The sequence below is a fragment of the Miscanthus floridulus genome, chromosome 14, assembly GCF_019320115.1.
Source record: "Miscanthus floridulus cultivar M001 chromosome 14, ASM1932011v1, whole genome shotgun sequence".
NCBI classification, from domain to species: domain Eukaryota; kingdom Viridiplantae; phylum Streptophyta; class Magnoliopsida; order Poales; family Poaceae; genus Miscanthus; species Miscanthus floridulus.
Genome location: NC_089593.1, coordinates 86,513,634 through 86,539,541, shown reverse-complemented (window position 1 = coordinate 86,539,541; position 25,908 = coordinate 86,513,634). Strand labels below are relative to the sequence as shown.

At 46.5% G+C, this 25,908-nt stretch overlaps 1 protein-coding gene across 1 annotated transcript; it reads left to right on the top strand.

Moving 5' to 3' along the window:
* The first annotated feature begins 16,680 nt into the window (after nt 1-16,680).
* LOC136503917 (uncharacterized) lies at nt 16,681-17,289 on the top strand. The gene is made up of 2 exons (XM_066498838.1): nt 16,681-16,841; nt 17,040-17,289. The coding sequence occupies exons 1-2, from the start codon at nt 16,681-16,683 to the stop codon at nt 17,287-17,289; spliced, it is 411 nt and encodes a 136-aa protein (XP_066354935.1).
* The last annotated feature ends 8,619 nt before the right edge of the window (nt 17,290-25,908 follow it).

Genomic DNA, 25,908 nt, shown 5'->3' with positions numbered 1-25,908 from the left:
GAGATAAGGAAAATTGTGACTAGTGTTTGATAAAAATTTCTCAAATGGGAAAATGATCTATGTAACAATTGTAGATCTTGCTGAGATGATCAAACTTGGTATTCAGAGTTTTTTCATCTGAGGTCATTTAGTGTCTCATTTGAGCAAGTTTGACCAAGTCAAATTTGGTCAAATGAAAAAACAACACTTTGACCCTAGTATTATGGACTCTAAATGACTTCGAATTGAAAAGTTTTGAATACCAAGTTTGTTAAACTCAAAAAGATCTACAATTGTTGTTTTGGTCAACTTTCCATTTGAGAAAGTTTGGATGGTTCAAATTTATGATTTTTAAATTTCGACGCCTACAAACTAGTTTTCGGAACCCTAGATTGTCTAAAATTGAAAAGTTTTGAATACCAAGTTTGTTCATATCATCAATATCTACAATCCTTATATAGACCATTTTTTCATTTGAGAAAGCTTGAACAAAATGTAGTTCAATTTTCACAAGTGTGTGACATAGTTTTAGAAAGTCTATAAGAGATAAGGAAAATTGTGACTAGTGTTTGATAAAAATTTCTCAAATGGGAAAATGATCTATGTAACAATTGTAGATCTTGCTGAGATGATCAAACTTGGTATTCAGAGTTTTTTCATCTGAGGTCATTTAGTGTCTCATTTGAGCAAGTTTGACCAAGTCAAATTTGGTCAAATGAAAAAACAACACTTTGACCCTAGTATTATGGACTCTAAATGACTTCGAATTGAAAAGTTTTGAATACCAAGTTTGTTAAACTCAAAAAGATCTACAATTGTTGTTTTGGTCAACTTTCCATTTGAGAAAGTTTGGACGGTTCAAATTTATGATTTTTAAATTTCGACGCCTACAAACTAGTTTTCGGAACCCTAGATTGTCTAAAATTGAAAAGTTTTGAATACCAAGTTTGTTCATATCATCAATATCTACAATCCTTATATAGACCATTTTTTCATTTGAGAAAGCTTGAACAAAATGTAGTTCAATTTTCACAAGTGTGTGACATAGTTTTAGAAAGTCTATAAGAGATAAGGAAAATTGTGACTAGTGTTTGATAAAAATTTCTCAAATGAGAAAATGATCTATGTAACAATTGTAGATCTTGCTGAGATGATCAAACTTGGTATTCAGAGTTTTTTCATCTGAGGTCATTTAGTGTCTCATTTGAGCAAGTTTGACCAAGTCAAATTTGGTCAAATGAAAAAACAACACTTTGACCCTAGTATTATGGACTCTAAATGACTTCGAATTGAAAAGTTTTGAATACCAAGTTTGTTAAACTCAAAAAGATCTACAATTGTTGTTTTGGTCAACTTTCCATTTGAGAAAATTTGGACGGTTCAAATTTATGATTTTTAAATTTCGACGCCTACAAACTAGTTTTCGGAACCCTAGATTGTCTAAAATTGAAAAGTTTTGAATACCAAGTTTGTTCATATCATCAATATCTACAATCCTTATATAGAACATTTTTTCATTTGAGAAAGCTTGAACAAAATGTAGTTCAATTTTCACAAGTGTGTGACATAGTTTTAGAAAGTCTATAAGAGATAAGGAAAATTGTGACTAGTGTTTGATAAAAATTTCTCAAATGGGAAAATGATCTATGTAACAATTGTAGATCTTGCTGAGATGATCAAACTTGGTATTCAGAGTTTTTTCATCTGAGGTCATTTAGTGTCTCATTTGAGCAAGTTTGACCAAGTCAAATTTGGTCAAATGAAAAAACAACACTTTGACCCTAGTATTATGGACTCTAAATGACTTCGAATTGAAAAGTTTTGAATACCAAGTTTGTTAAACTCAAAAAGATCTACAATTGTTGTTTTGGTCAACTTTCCATTTGAGAAAGTTTGGATGGTTCAAATTTATGATTTTTAAATTTCGACGCCTACAAACTAGTTTTCGGAACCCTAGATTGTCTAAAATTGAAAAGTTTTGAATACCAAGTTTGTTCATATCATCAATATCTACAATCCTTATATAGACCATTTTTTCATTTGAGAAAGCTTGAACAAAATGTAGTTCAATTTTCACAAGTGTGTGACATAGTTTTAGAAAGTCTATAAGAGATAAGGAAAATTGTGACTAGTGTTTGATAAAAATTTCTCAAATGGGAAAATGATCTATGTAACAATTGTAGATCTTGCTGAGATGATCAAACTTGGTATTTAGAGTTTTTTCATCTGAGGTCATTTAGTGTCTCATTTGAGCAAGTTTGACCAAGTCAAATTTGGTCAAATGAAAAAACAACACTTTGACCCTAGTATTATGGACTCTAAATGACTTCGAATTGAAAAGTTTTGAATACCAAGTTTGTTAAACTCAAAAAGATCTACAATTGTTGTTTTGGTCAACTTTCCATTTGAGAAAGTTTGGATGGTTCAAATTTATGATTTTTAAATTTCGACGCCTACAAACTAGTTTTCGGAACCCTAGATTGTCTAAAATTGAAAAGTTTTGAATACCAAGTTTGTTCATATCATCAATATCTACAATCCTTATATAGACCATTTTTTCATTTGAGAAAGCTTGAACAAAATGTAGTTCAATTTTCACAAGTGTGTGACATAGTTTTAGAAAGTCTATAAGAGATAAGGAAAATTGTGACTAGTGTTTGATAAAAATTTCTCAAATGGGAAAATGATCTATGTAACAATTGTAGATCTTGCTGAGATGATCAAACTTGGTATTCAGAGTTTTTTCATCTGAGGTCATTTAGTGTCTCATTTGAGCAAGTTTGACCAAGTCAAATTTGGTCAAATGAAAAAACAACACTTTGACCCTAGTATTATGGACTCTAAATGACTTCGAATTGAAAAGTTTTGAATACCAAGTTTGTTAATTTTGGTCGAATTGAAAAAACAACAATCCTTATATAGGCCATTTTTTCATTTGAAAAAGTTGTACAACAAAAAATACTATATTTTCTTTATTTTTATAGGTTTAACAAAAATTTCCTGTCAATTTTGGTCAAAAACCGAGAAAAAATTGAAACATTGACGTTACAATAATGTGATAATAAATTTCCTATCGAATAATATTAGTTTTATTAATTTTAAGTTACAAATATATTTTTGCATTAACAAAATACTTAGTATTAGTAACATTTATATTCTATATTCATAAAAGAAATTAAAAACTATAGGTTACAAAATTTTCCTATTTACAATAAATAATTAGTTAATCAATAGAATTTTTTAAAATAAATATTGCAAAGTATTGAAGTTGCTATGGAATTAATTGATTAACCTAGTATTAAACAAAATCAAAATCCCAGGTCTTTCCAATTACACTGGCGGGTTGCCAAAATTTTCGGTGCCTTCAGTCCCGGCCCAGACCAAGAACCGGGACTAAAGGGTGAGCGGCAATTTCGGTGCCCGCCCAAAATACTTTTAGTCCCGGCTAGTAACACCAACCGGGACTAAAAACCCTTTAGTCCCGGCTTGTAAGGCGAGCCGGGACTAAAGGGTTGGGCCTTTAGTCCCGGCTGGTAATACAAGCCGGGACTAAAGGGTTTTTAGTCCCGGTTGGTGTTACTAGCCGGGACTAAAGGGTCCCGGCCTATATATATCGAACGGTTTCATCTTCTACCTTTCGATCTACACGTCGATCATCGCCGCCCCGCCATCTCGATCTCGCCTCCGTCGCCCCAGCCCCGCCGGCCGTACATCGAGCTCGTCTCTGCCGCGCCGCCGTCGTCTTCTACCCCCGCCCGGCCGCGCCATCCGCCCGGCCCCGTCTCTGCCCGCACCCGAGCCCCCTCCGTCGACCGCTTCCCGCGCGCCCGGCGGCCTCGTCGTCGAGCCCCGCCGTCTCCACCGCCGTACGTCGTCCTCGCGCGATCGAGGTGCTCAGCTCGGCCCCGCGCGTGGCCGGCCAGCACGCCCTGCCGGCCCGCGCCATCCGCCTCGATCCACAGCCTGCTAGAGCTTAGCTGCTTGCTCTCGGCCGGCCAATATATATTAGATTAAAATGTTAGATTTAATTAGTAGTTTTTGATATATGTTAGATTTAAATGTATTAAAATTTAATTAGTACTTTATTTAGATAGTTTTTTTAGATAGTTTTTTATTATAGTATTTGATATATGTTAGATTAAAATGTATTAAATTTTAATTAGTACTTATTTAGATAGTTTTTTTTAGATAGTTTTTTATTATAGTTTTTGATATATGTTAGATTAAAATGTATTATCTATTACTAGTTTATCTAATTTCATGTTAGATTTATTTAATTGGATTTAGTAATTATATATTCTATCTCTCTATATATATATATCTATATGTATACATATGGTACTTAATTAATTATTTCTATATGTATATATACATGTACTTATTTTCATGTGTTGAGAGAGAGAGAAAATTATATCTAGAGAGACATTCTATGTGTTATCACATGCATATCTAGAGATATAGACATATGCACTTATTTCTATGTGTTGAGAGAGAGAAAATATATTGTATCATTCTATGTGTATATATATACATGTACTTATTTCCATGTTTTTGGATCGAAAGTGTTTTTGATTCGATTCCAAAGCCTATACCTTATTATTGTTTATCCTTATGAAATATTATGTGTTATTATATTTAATTGGATTTAGTAATTCTATATGTGTTATCACATGTACTTATGTTATGTACCATAATAATTCTATCTATGTGTTATCTTGAAGATACAAATGGCTGCTCCGGATGATAACTTGAGTGATGACATAATGGCGGATATTATCAACGCCGGCACCAATGTGGATGTAGATGACACGAGTCAGTACTTTGCTGATTATGAGGATATCCTGAATATGCCGGTGGTTGAAGATCAACAAATTGTCGCGCAAGAAAATACTGGCGAGGTATATTCGATTATCTATCATCTCTTATAGATGCATGCGTACGTATATTTGTTGTTAATCGTTGTGTTTCTACTCATGTAGCCGGTCTCTGGATCTACATCAACCACCGACAAAAGTAGGAAAGTCCGAGGGCCAAAAAAGCCATTAGAGGGCCGTTTCATAATATCAGAATTCGACACCGACACCGGCAAACCATTGGGACCACATGCTCAGACATATGTCAATCAATGTGGGTTCATTGTAAGGGATAGGATCCCAGTTAGTGCTCGTGAATGGAAGCAGAAGATATCCGCTCCTAATGTTAGTTTTGTATCTGATCGTGATAAGAACCTAGCTTGGAGAGATATCACTCAGCATTTCACATTACAAGCAGATGATGCTTTGAAGGAGCTAGTGAGGGATTGGACAATAAAGAAGATGGCAACATTGTTCCAGAGTTGGAAGAAGACATTGTATAAAAAGTTTATCTTGAAGAATGCTACGCCGAATTTCAATGCTAAGGCGTTTGTCAAGTTGGAGTCCCATTGGGATGCCTTCGTAGAATACAAGACATCTCAAGACAGTGAGGAACGTGTGATGAGGAATCGGCAGAATGCCCGACAGAAGCAATACCATCATCGCATGGGATCAGGTGGTTATAGGAGTGCTATTCCCAAGTGGCAGAACCTAGAAGCAGAGATTACTGCCAAGGGAATCATACCTGAAACAATAGAAAAGAACTGGCCTCAACGCGCGAAGAATTGGTTCTACGCTCATGGGGGAAGCCTAGACCCAGACACTGGCAAGCTAATTTTCAGCCAAAAAATTGAGAGAGCAACACAGAGACTAGCTCGTGCTAGGGAAGAAGCTGATAGTGGTGTTTTCAAGCCCAACAGAGAGAAGGATGAATTGACATATGCCCTAGAGAATCCCGAACACGGTGGTCGAACAAGAGGCTATGGGGCGGTTCCGTGGCTACACGCATTCCCAGCAGACAAGGATACCTACAGAAGCCGCCAGAGAAAGAAGGATGAGGAGGCAGAACGAATTCGTGCATTGGAGCAATTTGTTGATGAGTCACGACAAGCATTGCTTGAATCACGTGAACGAGAAAAATCTCTTGAGGCAAGAATGCAGGAGGAGATCAAGAGGCAAGTGCAGCTAGCAATGAGTCAAATGCAATCGCAATCAACGCCGGGAGTCACCATTAGCCCCGTTGGTCAGATGAAAAGCAGTTGTGCTTCTACGGAGCTGCCAGTTATTCAAGACGACGCTGGGTTGCGCTTCCCTGTTGATGACATTACCGAGCCTCTAACAAAATGTGAGCTGCACATTCCAGATGGTAATGCATCAATCATGGTGGCTGTCGGGGTTGTATCTCCAATAGACCGAACGAAGACACCAAGAATCCATGGGTCAGTTATTCAACCTGGATATGCTAGCGTCTCGGTCGATAGAGTGCTCAAAGGTTACAACAATGTTCCTCTTGACATTGAAGGCGGTGATGGGGAGAAGACACTAGGAGAAACAGAGAAGACATTTATTCAATGGCGCAAACGCTTCATCATCATTCCTGGGGCGCCACCGCTTCCCCTACCTCACCCTAGGTACGAATGAAAGTGAATGAAATATTATTTTCCATTAATTTTCTATTGGCTTCAAAAATAATTGACACACAAATTGTTTTTATAGCAGGGTCTCTCCCCAGCCTAGCCTAATCATTCATTCCCCATCTCATCACAGCGTCGCGGGGGGCGAGACGACTTCATCCCCACGGCGATCGCCAACTCCTACACCGGCCCCATCGCCTCCACAACGATCTCCAACTCCTACACCGGCCCCATCGCCTCCACAACGATCTCCAACTCCTACACCGGCCCCACCGCCTCCACAACGATCTCCAACGTCTCCACGCCGGTCTCCACCAACACTGGCCTCATCGCCTCCACGCCGATCTCCAACACCGCCCCCACCCCCTCCACAGCGACGCACTACAAAGACGTCTAAGGTCCCGGCGGCAAAGAAGACCCCAAGAAAAAGAGTTATTTCTCAAGAAATACTTCCTGAAAAGACTGATGAGCAAATAGCAGCTGAAGAAGACAAAAAAGTAAAAGATTTTTTTATAGATATCAAAAACAAGAGTCAAGCAAAGCTTAAGGAGAAGCCGTACTTTTACATACCACGAGATGTGCTGAGGCAGAAGGTCGATGCTCACAAGAAAAAGATGATTGAACTTCGTAAGCCTTCGCCACTATCAGACTATGACCGCTCCCTCGTGAAGTCACATGATGCAGATAAGAAAAGGAAAAGAGCATCAGGGAAGGATGTCCCACAGCTCGGACAACAGAAGCAACCAATGCAAAATCTTGTTGTTGCTAATGAATATGGTTCCAACATAGAAGTCTATCGACCAGACAACTCTGGAGAAGTGTCGGTTCAAGCCCTTAATGCTTTTTTTAAAGATACTGGTTTAACCTTGGATCAATTGACGGGCAAAGCTCCAATCCAGAACCTGGAAGTTGATACCTGGAAGACTTATAAATATGGCAAAAGTCTATACAACCCTGCGGCTCTGAATGAATTGGGTACGCAAATGTACTTGCTCAACAAGTGGTACATGCAGGCGTGTGGCAGGGGTGAGCAGTGGATCTTTGTCAGATTTAGAGACCATCATTACTTCCGTGGCGATGACATCTTACATATTAGTTTCGAAGAATTGCATCAACTATTCCACTTGGACGCTCTGGACAAATCAATCATGAGCTCCTTTTGTTTGTAAGTGATTCTTACTTTTATTTAATAAACTCACTTCCATGCGTACGTGTATATAATTATCCTCACATGTAACTTATATTTATATATAGATTCCAGATGTCAGAGCTCCAAAGAATACAAGACACCAGTGTTGGCTTCATTGATCCTTATATCGTATTCAAAACCGATATTATTGTCAAGGACCACTGGGTATCTGAAGCACAGACGAATATCATGAAGTTCTTCGTGAAGCAGCACGACAAGACAACAATACTTTTCCCGTACAACTTTGAGTAAGTGTTAATAATAATGTAGTCTACACATTTTATGTAATATCAATACAACTTATATGCATGTACGTGTGTGTATAAACCAATGCAGTTTTCACTGGATACTCATTGTCATTGAGTTAAACTCAAGTCGGTTACTAATCTTTGACTCGTTGAGAAAAGAACGGGCACTATACCAAGATATGATAGACATTATCCAGGGGTAATTTCGATCTCTCGCGCACAACTATTATTGAATAGACTTTGCCATAATTTATTAACGATCGTACATTATTGGTCGCACAGGGTTTGGAAAGAGTTTATTCGGCAACATCGCAAGGATTGCAAGGCACCACTTAATGTAGTTGAAATACCAGTAAGTTGTACTATATACACTTCCCCACGTGTTTAATTACTATATCGTACTTCAATTTACGTGTGAGATGATGAGAATAATCTTCTTCTCGTACAGTGGTGTTTGCGGCAGGAACCAGGTAATAACTTGTGTGGATACTACGTTTGTGAATTTATCACTGCGCACATAAGAAGAACTCCTGAAGATGTCCTCAGAGTACGTATATATCAATTTTTATTTATTTTTAAATGAATATATATACATATATGTGTATTAATACTTTTCCTTTTATTTCAAATGCAAGACTGAATGGTTGAAACGAAGGGTCATGCAAAAAGACCATCTGAAAGCAGTTCAAGAGTCAATAGCAGGATATCTTCTAGAAAAAGTGCTAAATCCCAACGGCGAGTTCTACTTTGATCTTAAGGAATAAATGATGTAAATTAAATGTTTATTGATATCGTTATTTTCGAGAACAAGATTATGAAAGTGTTGTATATATACATATATATATATATATATATCTATAATATATATAGTTTCATACTTTATTCGAATATAATAATGCTCAAGATGAGAATTAGATGTAATTATATGCATGCGTGTATTTATATTAGCAACGTAGAATACGTACATAAAAACATATTATATATTAAACAAATACGTGTAACTGAACTGAAAACAAATTAAACAAAAAAAAAAGAAAAAGAAAAGGAACCTTTAGTCCCGGTTGGGGTTACCAACCGGGACTAAAGGGTGAACCATTAGTCCCGGTTGGTAACCCCAACCGGGACTAAAGGGTGCGCCAGGTTCGCTCGGCTGGAGGGCCTTTAGTCCCGGTTGGTGTTACCAACCGGGACTAAAGGTCCCTCTTTAATCCCGGCTCGATGACCCGGGACTGAAGGTTCCACCTTTAGTCCCGGGATCGTTGTCCCGGCGCGGTAACCGGGACTAAAGGCTGTTACCGCCAGGGACAACAGGTCCATTCTGTAGTAGTGTCAGGTGTCATAAATTTTAGGGAAATTTATAGCAGAGAGCAAGGGGCTGTGCAAACCACTGCACCAAAGCGATTGGGGCACCAAGACATGCCAGGAGTGGGTACCCCCCCTCTAGCACTACCGGAAACCCTTAGTTTGCCGAGTGCAAGAATCTTTACCGAGTGCATTATGTCGGACACTCGACAAAGAAGCTCTTTGCGGAGTGCTACCATAAAAACACTCGGCAAAAGAGGTAAAAAACACTCGGCAATGTTTGGCACTTGGCAAACGAGAACAAAAATACTCGGCAAAAGATAGGCACTCGGCAAAGTCCACATCCATTAGTACGTGTGCGGTCCGAAGGAAAAGAAGGAAAAGAAAAAAAAAATGAAAAAAGGGGTTTGCCGAGTGTCCCGATCCAACACTCGGCAAACCCGGCAAACACATCTTGGCCTCCACGTCGTCGATCCGCGGCACCAATTCCTCCGCCAATCAGAGACCACTGCTCCATTCTATAAATAAACCGCACCCCACGGTCTCTCCTCACAGCAATCGAAATTCCCCCATCCTCAAATCAACGTGTCACCGGACGGCAGGGCGGCGCTGGTGTGCGTCTTCTCCTTCTCCGGCCCTCGGGTGGGGAACACGAAGTTCAAGGCGTGGCTGGACCGGGAGCTGGGCGTGTACGTGCACGTCAGCGCGGAGCTGGCACTGGACCACAGGGTGTCGCCGTACCTCAACGCGGAAACGCTGGACCTGGCGTGCTTCCACAACCTGGAGGCGCACCTGCACCTGCTGGACGGCTACCAGGGCCGCGGCCGGGAGTTCAGGCTCTGCGGCAGGGACCTGGCACTGGCGACCCCACGGCGAGGGCATGGCACTGTTGCTGCCAGAAGAATGGGCGGAGGAACGGCAGGTAGTCGTCCATGCGCACGCCGACAGCGAGCAGCACGCGCTTCATGACGGCATCATGTTCACGATGTGCTCCTCGTGGAGGTCCAGCAGGCCGAAGGTGCTCCGGGATGCGGCGCGCGGCCGGCCGGCGGCTCGGAACTCTGCCTTGCTAGCTTGATGACCTCACCGTGATGTCATGCTCACACCTTATACGGCGATTTTCCTTTAGAAAAATAAATTCAGAAAAAACTTTAGAAATACACTTATACTGGCAATGAACCTCTACGGTTCCTCTCTGGATGTTTGCCGAGTGTTTTTTCGCGTGGACACTCGGCAAACATGACATCTTTGCCGAGTGCCCGTGCCGTTAGACACTCGGCAAACGCGCCGTGACCGTCTTCTCGCTGTCACATTGTTTTTTTCGCTGAGCGTCGGTTTTAGCACTCGGCAAATCCTTTGCCTAGTGTTTTTTAGGCTTCGTCGTGTGCCTCGGACACACGACAAAGCTCCTGTTTCAGGTAGTGTAGAGTCCAAAGGACCCAAATTTTTGTGTGTTGCCTGGTCTAATCATGCATATACACATGTTTGCACCAGTTAATAACGTCAAATTTACACATCTAAGCATACATCATTTAGCATGGCAGGAAAACTCTCAAGGGGAGGCTCTTTTGGGAGCTTTTCCCCACTATCCTCGAACTATCGTAGAGGTCCTTTGACGGCTATCTTGTTTTTTAATAACCATCGCATTTTATGAGCTGACTAATGTGTCCTACATATTCCTTCACGTATTTTACCCATAGTTAGTCTAGACTGATTAGAAATCCAAACACTTGAAAAGTAATCCATCTAATGTTCAGCGGTATAATTCATCATTTAACAACGTATATTTTAAAGCTTGTCGCCCAATAATAAGCTCAAAAGTGCATGCACGCAGATGTAGACCACATGGACGACAGACAACTCGGCACAATAAACTCATCAGCTACGCATAGCATCCATACATGGCACCAGCAGGCAATGTACAAAGTATGCGACATCCGGATCGATGGACGGCAGGCATCACGTACTAGCTAGCTCTTGCGTTGTCCACAGGTGCAATACGGACTTGCACCCCCTGCTGTGTCCGGCGGAACAAGAGCACGGCCACGGCCCACGGCAAGCAGCAGGGCCGTCCCGAGGAGATACGAGGCCATGTACAAAACTAAAAAATAAGGCCTACTAGTCTAGAAAAAAATCTCTATTCTTTGTTTTTTCTTACGCATTTGCCAACTCGATTTAAAATTTTTAGACTGATTTACAGAAGATATGGCTTCAATCTTCAAACACTAGTCCACTAGGCGAGTCTAGATGAAAAGAACAAAATTTAGAGATTGATCCGCTACTCGCTATAGTTCAATGTGAATGAATTGAAAAAAAAGAAATATGAATGATTAGTATTACCTTCAGCCTTCAGGGCCTTGCCTCGGTGCCTCGCCATTGCTGTCACTCGCGATACATGGCCGATAGGAGACGGACAGGTTTGGAACCGCAGGAGTCGAAAGACAAAACGACGCCGTGCGGCCTCCGGAAAACCATTTTTTTATTAAGCTTGCTAGTGGGTGATCTTGTTTTGGGCCAACGAAACAAAATCTGCTTAGCTATATGGGTTATGGTACTAGAAAATTGGAGCCCTGCGCCGTCGCCCTGGCTGCACGCCCGCAGGGACGGACCTGCAAGCAGGAAGGTGGCGGTGCATGGAGCACAGCAAGGTGCAGTAGCTAGTGTACGGACTCGCATCCCTGTGTCCCGTGACGTGGTGACTGACGATCATCCAGTGGATGGAATCATGGAATGGAACAGAGCAGCTAGCATTCGGGATGGGCTTTTGGATGGATGGATGCATGTGGTGAGGACTGATGATGATCCAGATGGACGTACGGCAGGCATCACGTATACCCTCTCAATGACCGAGCGAGCACCCCCGATAAGTCGGGCTTACGAGCGAGCACCCCAGTAGCGGGTCTGTGCCGCCCCGGATGTCGTCTGCACCACTAGCCGTTTCCCACACGTATCCCATGTACAACACCTGATCTATTTTTAAAACATCCAGATACAAACGTTGCAACATACAAAAAAGAAGACAGATGAAACACTTGAAACATGCGTCTGAAACACTTGCAAAAACACCTGAAAAGCACTTGAAAACCATTGCAAACATATACAACATCCAGATGAAACACTTGCAACAGTCGTATGAAACACCTGAAATGTTTGAAACATACGCTTGCAACATGCATGTAAATGCAACATCCAGATCTACTTTTTCAACAGACGAAAAAACTGATAACATACGTCTAATACAGATGAAACATTTGAAACATACCTGCATAGCCATTGCAACATGTGCAACATCCCGATCTACTTTTGCAACACCGATATAAAAAACTTGCAACATACCTCTGAAACATCTAAAATACTTGAAACATATGCTTGCAACATGAGTTTTGAGCGCAACATCTCCTTGTTGCATGGGAATAGAGTCTCGTCGGCATGTGGAGTTCACCAATGTAGAGCTCGCCGCTCTGGTGGAGAAGGCTGCGATAGGTCCAGTGGAGAAGGTCGCGCGAGCTGTCACTGCTCTGGTGGAGAAGGTCGTCCGCACGATGGAAAAGGTCGTGGCGAGCTGGAAGCACAATGGAGATGGAGGAAGGCGGACGGCCACGCTCGGGCGCGATGGAGATGTCTACCGGCGGACACTCGGATATCATGGAGAACGCCGATGCGGCGCGCCGGAGTGTGGTCACAGCGCTGCGCAAATGGAAACGACCTGTCGGGGACCAATACTAGGGTACCCAAAGAAGAGAGGCTAATGGTCGTCAATATTAATTCATCCAAGTAGTCAAGAGCGCGACTACGACTCCAACAGCCCCCAAGTGCGCGGGCTTCGCCTCAATCGACCTCTAGGAAGCCCCTAGGGGCGGGCTCTGCCTCGCCCGACCTCTGGGGGAGGGCTCCGCCTGGCTCGACCCCGAGGCCACAGGCTCTGCCTCGCCTGACCCCTAGGGGCAGGCTCTGCCTCGTCCAACCCCAAGGTTGCGGGCTCTTCCTTGCCCGACGTCTGGGGGAGGGCTCCGCCTCGCCTAACCCCAAGGCTGTGGGCTCTACCTCGCCCGACCTCTAGGGGTGGGCTCCGCCTCGCCCGACACCGAGGTCGCAGGCTTCGACTCGCCCGGCATCTGGGGGCGGACTCCGCCTCACCCGACACCGAGTCCGCGAGCTCCGCCTCGCCTGACCCTGAGGCTACGGGCTCTACCTAGCCCAACCCCGAGGTCGCGGCCTCCGCCTCGACCGACACCGAGGCTGCGGGCTCTGCCTTGCCGGACCCTTGCGTTTGCGCTTTGTCTCGCCCAACCCCTCAGGTGCGGGCTCTGTCTCGCCCAACAGGGTCCCATGCCACCGCCAACCACTCCAGGTCCAGGCGTATGGGCCTAGGTCAAAACTCTAACACCAGGGAAGAGACTGGCATGCCTCGATGTAACATGCGGCCATGACAGGCCATACCTGAGGATTCACATCAAGAATAGCATCGGGTGTACCGGTACTATTCTGCCCAACCCTCATACAAACACAGATAGGCGCGTCAGTTCACCACGACGTCTGCCAGACGGAGTGGAGCACCATGACCGGCAGACGACGCCTACACATGGTGCCAGTGCGGACAAGGCTGCAACATGGCACCGTCCCTGTTGACATCTACAGGGTCGGCGGGACCCGCGTGAAGGAGAAGAAGGGCTCGGCAATCCTAAAGGCCTTCAGCTCTCTCTCGTTCTTCTTTTTCCATCCACTGTAACCCGTGCTTTCCCTTGGTCTATAAAAGGGAAAGCAGGGCGTCCCATGAGAGGGATCTGACCAATGAACCCATGGAACCCCGAACCATGAGATAACAAACACACGACGTATGGCTGAGCAGCGACCGAGCTCTCAGCACCCGTTCATTCTTTCCACCAGAGACTTAGGACCTGTCCCTCTCTCGCCCGTTTGTAACCTCTACTACAAACTTTCGGTGCTAGTAACACGAGCAGCAGCGACAAACTAGACGTAGGGACATTCTGCCTGAACCAATATAAACCTCATGTCCTCTAAGCACACCATCCGAGCCAGACGCGCAATATTAGAAATTTACTCGTCGGTGGTAACTCGAAACACCGACAGTTGGCGCGCCAGGTAGGGGCCTTTTGCATGTCTTGACATCCAAACCCGTCCTCAGATGGTAGTCACAATGTTAGCTGGGTCCTAGGCGCGCACGGGTGCTTTGGGAACTTGGATTTCATCATCACGACAGAGGGAGAGTTGGTGCGGGCTCCCATCATCGTCCAACCTCTCTACTCCACCGGCCTCGACACGATCGCCGAGGCACTTGAGGAGCTACAGCTGTACGCACCGGAGGCCCACGCCCTCGGGAGCGACTAGCTCCTTGGCTTCAACTACATAAGGTTAGAGCGCTAGCTCGGCGCCTTCCTGGGATCTCAACCATGCCGGGAGAACCTGTGTCACCTCACCTTCTCGTTCGCCAACGTCATGATGCAGCTTGCTAGGGGAGAGCCGTTCACCCCAAAATATCTGATTCGGAGCACCCCAATAGCACTCTTGTTCGGTCTCCGCAATGCCGCAGAGATCGTTGGCCACCTTGTGGTGCAACGCACGCCTCCATCCCCCGCAAATGATGAGTTCATGGGGGTGACCGAATATGTCGTAGAGTCTTTCCATGACCTCCTCATGGGAGAAACGGAGTCACCCTCCACCTCTGACTCTAGCAGGGGGAGCCATCACCCCTCTCATGAATGTTTCATGGCAGGTACCCCTAAGGGCATGTCGAAAGCATCCACGAGAAAGAGGCTACCCCAACGAATGACCTCACCTGTTGGTAGAGCAGCTAAAGGCCTGGCACCAGGAGCTCGAGGAAGCATGACTCCAGCTTGAGCAGGGACGCAAGGAGCTCAAGCGAGAGATCGAGCGCCACAGAGACGATGGGCGCGCGTGCCATGGCCTGTGACATGAACCAAAGGATCATCAAGGACGATGAAGGCCTCCCACACTTCAACCGGGCGAGCCAGAACATCGCTGCTATGACGGCCTTGCTCTAAGGGCTTTCAGGGCCACAACGCCCGAGGACCATTAGGTCCATCGTGAGATTTGCACATAACTTGAGCGTGCGGTGGTGCAGCAGGCCGAGAGCTCGCTGTTTTGACGACGTGAGCTCGACGCCAGCCAGCGCATGCCCTCAGAATGACCCGACAAGGACATGTTGGTCCAGCAGGTGCAGCGAGGCGGCAGGCCATGCACCGCTATCCCGGTGCATGAGCGTCTCGGCCACAACTGTGACGCACACGACACCCTCGATGCCTGTAGGCATACCCACTATGATGTGAGGGAGGGGGCTAGCCACGGCTACCACCCTCATTATGGCGGATGCTATAACAGCGACGAGGACCGAAGCTTGAGCCCTGACTTGCCGAGACATTAGGCCTTCAGCCGACACATCCTCAACGCCGTCTTACCACCATGGTACCAACCACCGACCAACATCCTGAAATACTCTGGGGAAACAAACCTCGGACTGTGGCTCAAGGATTATCGGCTTGCTGGCCAAGCCTATGGAGCGGATAATGACGATTTCATTATCTGTAACCTTCCATTGTTCCTGGCCGATTTAGCGCGAACATGGTTGGAACACCTTCTACCCAACAGAATCCAGAGTTGGGCGGACCTAAAAGAGATCTTCGTGGGGAACTTCTAGGGCACGTACACGTGTCCTGGGAACCCCTAGGATCTCAAAAATTGTTGACAGAAATTCGGGGAAACCCTTCGTGGTAGATCCGGTGCTTCTCTCGGTAGTGCAACGAGCTACCCAACATCGCCGACGCCGACGTCATAGGAGCCTTCCTATCTAGGACCACCTACGAGTCCCTGGTCCATAAGATAGGATGTAAGGTCCCATGAACCACCAAGGAGCTCCTCGACATCGCCACCAGCCATGCCTCGAGCGAGGAGGTAGTCGAAGCGATCTTTGACTGTCTCAAGGGCAAGGCAAAGCGGGATGAGGATGTCGATGAAGGCACCTCCAACTGTCCTAGCAAGAAGAAGAACAAGCAGCGGCGTGAGGGCTCACTCGTGGCCACTGTCGACCGCAAAGGGGGTCAAAAGCCCACCGAAGGTATCTTGAACCACTTCAAGAAGTTGCTTGAAGGGCCATACTCGAACCATGCCTTCCCCGTCAAGCATCTCTACAAGGACTACGGCCTCATGAAGCAGTTCTTGTCCAGAGGCTCCAACAAGGGGGAGCATAGGGTTACCCCAAGCCGACCGCAGATGACGTCGAGGAGAAGGACAGTGGCTTTTCAATGCTGGATGGTTGCCGCATGATCTTTGGAGGGTTGGCGGCCTATGACTCCAAGCGCCGCCAGAAGCTTGCATGCCACGTGGTCTATACGGTCGAGCTAGCCGCGCCAACCTTTCTTCGATGGTCGGAGTCCGCCACAATTTTTTATCGGACCGACCACCCAGAGTACGTCCCATAGCCAGGACGATATCCGCTCATGGTCGACCAGATCATCGGCACGAAGCAGCTTATCAAGGTACTGATGGATGGAGACAGCGGCCTCAACATCATGTACGCGGAAATGTTCGATGCCATGGGCATCGACCGAGCGCACATCTGGCCGACCAAGGTGCCTTTCCATGGCATCGTGCCTAGAAAGTAGGTCGTGTCACTTAGGCAGATCGATCTGCCCATCACCTTTGGGGATCCGTCCAATTATAGGACGGCAACCCTCACCTTCAAGGTGGTCAGGTTCCATGGAACCTACCACGCCATCCTAGGACATCTATGCTACGTGAAGTTCATGGCCGTCCCCAACTACACCTATCTAAAGCTGAAGATGCTAGGACCGTGCAGGGTCATCACCATCGGCACCTCCTTCCAACACACCTACGAGTGCGAGGTCGAGTGCTGCAAACATGCCACGGCAATCGTCACCTCCAAGGAGCTTGCGGCCATCAGGAAGGAGGTCGCCGACAAAGCACCCGACCCCAAGCGGTCGGCCAGGTCTTTCGAGCCAGTAGAGGGCACCAAGGAGGTCCTCATAGACCCCAGCGGCTCCAAGGGCAAAATGGTGCGCATTGGCACCACGCTTTCCTCTAAATAGGAAAGCGCGCTCGTCGACTTCCTCTATGCCAACAGAGACATCTTTGTGTGGAAATCCTTGGACATGCCAAGCATTCCGAGAGAAGTCACCGAGCACGCCTTGAAGATTAGGCCAGGCTCCAAGCCGGTGAAGCAACGCCTATGTCGCTTCGATGAGGGGAAGCGCAGGGCCATCGATGAGGAGATTGCGAAGCTTTTGGCGGCCGGGTTCATCAAGGAAGTATACCACCCCGAGTGGTTAGCCAATCCTGTTCTTGTACAAAAGAAGAGTGGGAAATGGAGAATGTCTATTGACTACATGGGTCTCAACAAAGCATGTCCAAAGGATTCATTTCCTTTGCCACGCATAGACCAAGTAGTCGACTCGACCTCAGGGTGCAAAACCCTTTACTTCCTTGATGTGTACTTCGGGTACCATCAGATCATGATGAAAGAGTCCGATCAGCTCGTGACATCTTTCATCACCCCATTCGGATTGTTCTGCTACGTCACAATGTTGTTCGGTCTAAAAAACATAGGGCCTACGTACCAGCGTTGTATGCTCAAGTGTTTCAGAGACCTCATCGGGCGAACCATTGAGGCCTACGTGGATGACATCGTGGTCAAGTCCAAACAGGATAACTAGGTCATAGCCAACCTTGAGCAGACCTTCACAAAACTCTGAGCAAACGACATTAAGCTCAACCCCAAGACGTGCATTTTCAGGGTCCCAAGGGGTATGCTACTGGGTTTTATCGTCTCTGAGTGTGGCATCGAAGGCAACCCAGAGAAGATCTCAACCATCATGAGGATGGGCCCGATTCAGAATAAAAAGGGGGTGCAACGAGTTACAGGGTGCCTCGCCGTGCTCAGCCGCTTTATCCCACGCCTCGGTGAACGAGGTCTCCCCCTCTATCAGCTCTTGAAGAAGGTTGTCTATTTCAAATGGACACCTAAGGCCTAGGAGGCACTTGATGCGGTCAAGGATCTTCTGACGAAGGCCCTGATCCTGGTCCCCATGATCGACAAGGAACCGCTTCTACTCTATATTGCGGGCACCACGCAAGTAGTCAGCACTGCCCTGGTGGTAGAGCGAGAAGAAGAGAGACACGCCCTCAAAGTGTAGCGTCTCGTGTACTTCATTAGCGAGGTCTTGTCTGATTCCAAGACCTGCTACCTCCAAATCCAAAAGCTCCTATACGTCATCCTTATTGCCAAGAGGAAGTTGCATCACTACTTCGAGTCACATCTGGTGACGATCATGACGTCCTTCCCTCTCGACGAGGTCGTCCAAAACTAGGATGCCACAGGAAGAATCACGAAGTGGGCACTTGAGCTGATGGGTGAAGGCATTTCGTATGCCTCCTGGACGGCCATCAAGTCCCAAGTGCTGGCTGATTTCATTGCAGAGTGGACTGAGGTCCAAATGCCACTAGCGGTCTTCGACCAAGAGTACTGGACGATATACTTTGATGGATCGCTAATGAAGAAAGGCATCGGCATGGGACTGGTCTTCGTTTCGCCCCTCGGGGTACGCATGAGGTACATGGTTCGCCTCCATTTCCCCTCCTCCAACAATGTGGCTGAATATGAGGCGCTCATCAATGGCCTACGCATCGCCATTGAGTTGGGTATCCGATGGCTTGACATCTGAGGCAGCTCCCAGCTGGTCATCGACCAAGTCATGAAGGAATCAAGCTGCCACAATGCCAAGATGGCTACGTATTACCGAGAAGTCCGCCAGCTGGAGGACAAGTTTGATGGTCTTGAGCCCAATCACATCTCGAGGCGGCTCAATGAGGCGGCCAACGCACTGGCGAAAGCGGCGTCCGGCCAAGAGTTGGTGCTAATGGGCGTCTTCGCTAGCGATCAGCACAAGCCCTCTGTCTACTACGAGGAGCCAAAAAAAGCCAGTGATGGGCAGCCCGCCCTAGGCTCAGGGGTTGACCAGCTGGTGGCTCCATCCAACCTCGAAGTCATGAGGCTTGAGGAGGATTCAGCGACAAAGCCTGACCCTCTAGCCAACTAGAGGACGTCCAACCTCAACTACCGCCTCCATGAGGCACTGCCGATGGACAAGACGGGGGCTCAGCGACATGCATGTCACGCCAAGTCATTTGCCATTATCGATGGCGAACTCTACGGGCGAATAGGGGAAGCGACTGCTGAGCGATATCCACGGTGGGGTCTATGGTCACCATACCGTGCCTAGAACCCTAGTCAGAAATGCATTTTGGCAAGGCTTCTACTGGCTAACCGTAGTAGCCAACACCGAACCGATTGTGTGCACCTACGAAGGGTGTCAATACTACACTTGGTAGACCCACCTACTAACCCAAGCACTCTAGACGATCCCCATCACGTGGTCGTTCGTGGTCTAGGGGCTTGATCTGGTTGGACCTCTCAAGTGGGCACCCGAGGGCTATACGCACTTGCTTGTCACCGTAGACAAGTTTACAAACTGGATAGAGGCTCAACCTATCTCTGTGATCAAGTTCGAACAAGCCGTACTGTTCTTTCTTGACATCATCCATTGCTTTGGGGTCCCAAGCTCCATCATTACAAACAACGGCACGCAGCTCACTAGAAAGAAGTTCCTCCGATTTTGTGATGAATACCACATCCGCATCGATTAGGCTGCCGTGGTGCACCCTCGTACGATTGGCAGGTCAAGCGCGTGAACAACATGGTCCTACAAGGCCTCAAGCCTAGGATCTTCAACAAGTTGAACAAGTTTGGCGGACAATGGGTCGCGGAACTTCCCACGGTGCTCTATAGCCTGAGGACGACCCCTAGCCGATCCACCGGCTACACGCCATTCTTATGGTCTATGATTCCAAGCCTGTCCTCCCGACCGACCTCGACTATGGAGCGACAAGGGTTAGGGCGTACGATGAATAGGGAGCCAAGGCGTCCCTCGAGGATGCCATAGACCAGCTAGATGGAGCGCGCGATATTGCCCTCCTCCACTCAGCCAGGTACCAGCACGCATTACGCTGGTACCACAGCCGTCGAGTGCGGGGTTGGGCCTTCAACATCGGGGACTTGGTGCTCCGCCTCATCCATAGCAACAAGAACCGCCACAAGCTCTCTCCATCATGGGAGGGACCATCCATCATCGCGGAGGTGCTCTGACCAGACACCTACAAACTCAAGACCATCGACGGTGAAGTCTTCGTCAATGCCTAGAACATCAAGGAGCTACATCACTTTTGCCCTTAATATACGCACACTTTCTCTTATCAGTTTCGCTATCGACTCCTCGATCTTTAGTGACACCCCACCCCAGCAACGACAAGGGGTCGGGCCTCACTCGGGGGCTAATAAGAGCATATCTATCCGGTAGACATTCTCTATGCCCGGCCCTTTATCACGTTGAGACCTAGAAACAAGGGTTGCGAAAACGAACGCTGAGTAAAACTGGTCGGACTGCAAGAAATCTACGCCCTAGCAGCTATGACGTTTTTGCTCACCGGCGTGATCAGAGTTTTTTTTCACACCCTAAGCTTTTTAGCCTTAACTACGGAAAGAGTCGGTGCGCATCTAAGAATATATCCACCTGGCAAACATTCTTTGTGCCTGACCCTCTCTCATGTTGAGACCTAGAAGCTAGGGTTGCAAAAACGAATGTAGAGTAAAACTGGTCGAACTGTGAGAAACCTACGCCCCAACGGCTATGGCGCCTTTGCTCACCAATGTGATCAGAGTCTGTTCACATGCACCCCAAGCTTTACGGCCTTAACAACGAAAAGGGTCGAAACGCACTAACCTTTTTATACGAAAAGGGGAGAAGGGCAAAAAATCTGGTAGGCCATAACAAAATTTAAGAGCTTGTCCACTTAATACAAGTTCGTCGCCTAGCGTATCTGCCTAACTAATTTCTTAGGGGGGATCATCTCATCCTCTATCTCCATAGGTAAGTCCTATGTCAGCGGGTCACACAAGTCGATCAGATGGCTTGGCTGCTGCCGAGAGATGGGTAAGGAGAAGTCGGATGCCCCACACAGGTTATGCTGACTCTGTCACGAATGATGGACCCAAATTTCACTTGAACATATCCAGTAAGAGCTCCTCGAACCCGTCACTCGTGCCATCGAGGTAACTCCTATGCCAGCGGGTCACCCTAGTTGATCGGACGGTTTGGGCCACTGCCGAGAGACGGGTCACCCTTAATTTACACACGTTTTCTCTTATTAATTTTGCTATCGAGCCCCCGACCCCAGCAACAGCAAGGGGTCGGGCCTCACTCGAGGGCCGACAAGAGTGCCTATTCGGTAGACATTCACTATCCTCGACCGTTTCTCACGCTAAAACCTAGAGGCAAGATGTGCGGAAACAAACTCTGAGTAAAGCTGGTCGGACCGCAAGAAACCTACGCCTCAGCGGCTACGTCACTTTTGCTCACCAGCGTGATCAGAGTTTTGGTCTCTACACCCCGAGCTTTAGCCTCCGCCTTCCCAGGAAGGGTTTGGAGGGGCCCACCTATGAAATCTCCATCGAGGAGAGGCCAGCAGGTCACCCAAGTCAATTGGACGGCTTAGGCCGCTGCTAAGAGATAGGTAGGGAGCAGCAGGATGCCCCATGTAGGTTATGCCGACTCTATCATGAACGATGGACCTGGATTTCACACGAACATATCCGGTAAGAGCTCCCCAAACCCATCACTCGAGCCATCAAGGTAACTTTACCAACCTCCACTTTACTTTTTCAGTGCATGATCATTCATTCATCAATTCTCATGCATTCATTCAAACATTCATTCATACATTCAAGCATTGCATATGCAATTGTTGCATCACAACACTTCGCGTCGCGTCATCAAGCGGTAGTTGTCTCATTCGATATGAGCAGCGACCGACCGAGGTTCAAAGGCTAGCCTGCAAAGGGCTCGAGGCCACCTCACATCAAACAGAGCCAGGGGAGAAAACACAGATGATCCCAGTGGCCCTTGCCGACCCCACTCAGAAGCGGATAGGGACATCTTGACCTTCTTGTTCGATCCTAACCTTAAGCCAAGACCACATAATCCCCATCGAGGGGAGGCCAGCGGGCCACCTGAGTCGGTCTCCGGAATGACTTGGGCATCTATCAGGAGGCGGATGAAGGAGTAGTAGAATGCCACATGAGGGCTATGTTGACCCCGTCATGAACAACAGACCCAGATTCCACTCGGACATGCCCGTTAGCGAGCTCACCGAGCGCGACACTCGAGCCATCGAGGCAATCATCGTTGACTCAGCCCCTCTGGTTGCGGAAACCGCGGATGGGTTGACTGTTGGGTTGAGATGGCGGACTAGAGGAGGGGTGAATAGTCCTTTCTAAAACTTAATCGTGCCGGCTAACCAAAACAAATGCGGAATTAAAACAATCGGTCTAGCCAAGACTACACCCCTCTATCAAAGTTCACAAGCACCTTATAAAGATCCTAATTAGGCAACAAACGTGCCAGGCTAGCTAGAGCTCACCTATCCAATTCTTGGAGCAAGGTCACACAAACCTATGTCACTAGTATTTTATACACAGGGGAGCTCCAACACAATTCTAGTAAGCAAAAACACAAAGCTCCTAAGCTCACTAGCAATGCTCAATAACAAGGTAACCAATGCCAAATTAGAGAGCGCAAATACTTAGCTACACAAACTAAGTAATGTGACTAACAAGGTTACACAAACCAAATTAGTCACACAAGGGAGCTACTTCTATGCTACACAAGTAAGAAGGTAACTAGTGAGCTACGTAAGCTAACTAATTACAAGACCAACTACACAAGCACTATGTATACGAAAGTAATTACAAGCTTGTGTAAAGGGATTACAAACCAACAGGAAGAACAATGTTGACATGGTGATTTAGAGGGCTCCTAAGCACTCTCAAGCATGGACACAAAGTCCCCCAAGGTGCTCGTCCTCGGCCATGGCCGAGACCACCTTCTATTTATAGCCCCACGGGCTAAAATAGCCGTTACCCCTTCACTGGGCGTTTTTTGGGATGACCGGACGCGCCGATCAGATCGACTGCACGCACCCTACTAGCGTCCGGTCATGCTATGCTGTCCACGTGTCGCTCTGTGTTCAACCGGAGCCGCCTGGTCTCAACGGTAACTTCACATGCCAACGGTTAAGTTGTGACCAGACGTAGCACAGTGAGGATGACCAGACGCTGCTATGCCTAAGTCCGGCCATTTCCAGAGAGCCCCTAGAGCCTCTGTTTTGTGACCGGACACATTCGGTCCACCCTGACTGGATGCAGACCAGCGTCCAATCAGTTTTGCGTCTGCGCGCCTAACTCCAGTGCCGCCTACGTCACCATACGTCACACACGACCGAACGCGTCCGGTCCACCATGACCGAACGCAGACCAACCAGAGTCCAGTCATTTCCAAAGATCTCCCTGAGCCTCTATTTTGCGACCGGATGTGTCTGCTCCTTCATGACCGGAAGCAGCACCTGAGTCCGGTCATTCTCCAACTGCCATGCGTCACTGCTGTTCCTCACGCCACCACATCAACATATGTCAGCACTGACTGGACGCAGGCCCTGAGCATCCGGTCACGTGACCGAGACCGTGCGCTCATTACTGCCACTGACCAGACACACCGGTCCTACTGAGGCCAGCATTCGTTCACTCACAGTGACCTATTTTCATCTCCTTTTCTTCAGTGAGTTAATCCACATCAACTCGAACATCATCTCCTTTGTAAATGTGCCAACACCACCATGTGTATGTGTGTTAGCATTTTCACAATCATTTTCCAAAGGATTAGCCACTCAACTTGCCACACCACTCGATCCTAGCGACGATGCAAAGTTAGATCACTCAAGTCGCACTAGATGATCGATATGTAAGCAAGTTTGCCCCTCTTGATAGTACGACCATCTATCCTAAACCCGGTCATCAAGTTCTCTACACACCTATGATTGGTGAAATGAAATGCCCTAGGTTATACCTTTGCCTTGCGCATTCCATTCCATCTCCTCCAATGTCGATGCAACACATGCACCAGCACAATCAACAATGATTTGATCCACTTCATATCATCATGTGATCATATTGGTTCATCGATCTTGACTTCACTTGCTTTTCACCGTTGCCTTCGTCCATCGGCGCCAAGTCTTGCTCAAGCTTCACCGCCACGCGGTCCATCGCTCCAAAGCCTCCAACTTGCCCTTCACGCTTGCAACCAGTCCATCAAGCCAAGTCATGTCTTGGTCTTCTCCACCTTGATCACATGACTCAATGTCATGTCTCATGTGCAATGAGCTCCTTCATCATCACATGTGTGAGCTTTGCAACATCTCCGCGCCATTTTCACCTTCATGGCATATGTTGCTCACACACATGTACCTGTGGACTAATCACTTGTGTATCTCACATAAACACAATTAGTCCACCTAGGTTGTCACTCAATTACCAAAACCACACATGGACCTTTCAATCTCCCCCTTTTTGGTAATTGATGACAACTCTACAAAGATATGGAAATTAAGCTCTTTTGGATCCATGTTGCTTGGCCAAGCAATTTTACCATGTGTAAATGATTTTGGACAAGTACCATAAACCCAAAATGGTAGTATTAGCTCCCCCTACATATGTGCTAGAGTGTTTGGTTTGAAGCTCGCACATATGCATAGATTGGAATTGTGGGAGAGTAATTACTACCAAATGATGCTAAGGTGTATAGAGTAAACCTTTGAAGTGTGATACCAGTCGGAGTTGCACCTTTAAGTTCATCCTTAGCACCATGGTTAGCTAGATATCACTTCAAAATCAAAACACTAGATACCTCGTGAGATCAATATTAAAAGCAAGGTACTAGCATTGCTTGAAAAGCATACCAAGTGTCTAGCTATCATCCTATGCATGCTAGTTTTCATTTCATCAATCAAATTCTACAACTAGCATACACCACACAAGCATGCATATTGAATTTAAAAACTTATGCAATGCAAGCAAGCACACACCACACATATTAAATGCAACCAATCAAATTTCATGAGCTTGCTCCCCCTACTTGTGTGTGCTTCTCTTGTCCAAGAATTTTGATCCTTCTTAATTCCTCAATGTTACTCCCTCTTTGTCCTTGTCCATTTCCAACCTCTACTTCTTTGTCTCAATCTCTCCCAAAGCTTTCATATCTTTGTACACCCAAAGCTTTCATATCTTTGTACTTCTCTCCCAAAGCTTTCATATCTTTGTACAATCTCTCCCCCTTTGTCATAAATTTCCATAAAAGGTGTGCTTCTTATTGATGCAAAGGTTTGCATTTGGGGTAGATGGTAGATGGTTGAAGCTTGAATCTTGCATTTTTTATGGACATCACTTGATTGTTGGAATGACACCACTTGTAGATACCACTCATAGGATCTTTGACCTTGATACCAATTGTGGGACACCTCCCCCTATGTCATAGCATGGGTCATTCATTTGATAAACTTGAGCTCTTGTAGGTGAGGGATGCATTCTTCATTTGATGATCACTTAAAGTTGAGGATCACTTGTGGAACCATCGTCTTGCATGATTGATACCACGTGTACATGTGATACCACTTGAAAGAATTTTCTAGTACGGAACCACTTGTTGGATTTATCAATAAAAACCATTTCTTGAACCTTTGCAATCTTCATGAGTGCCACTTATAGG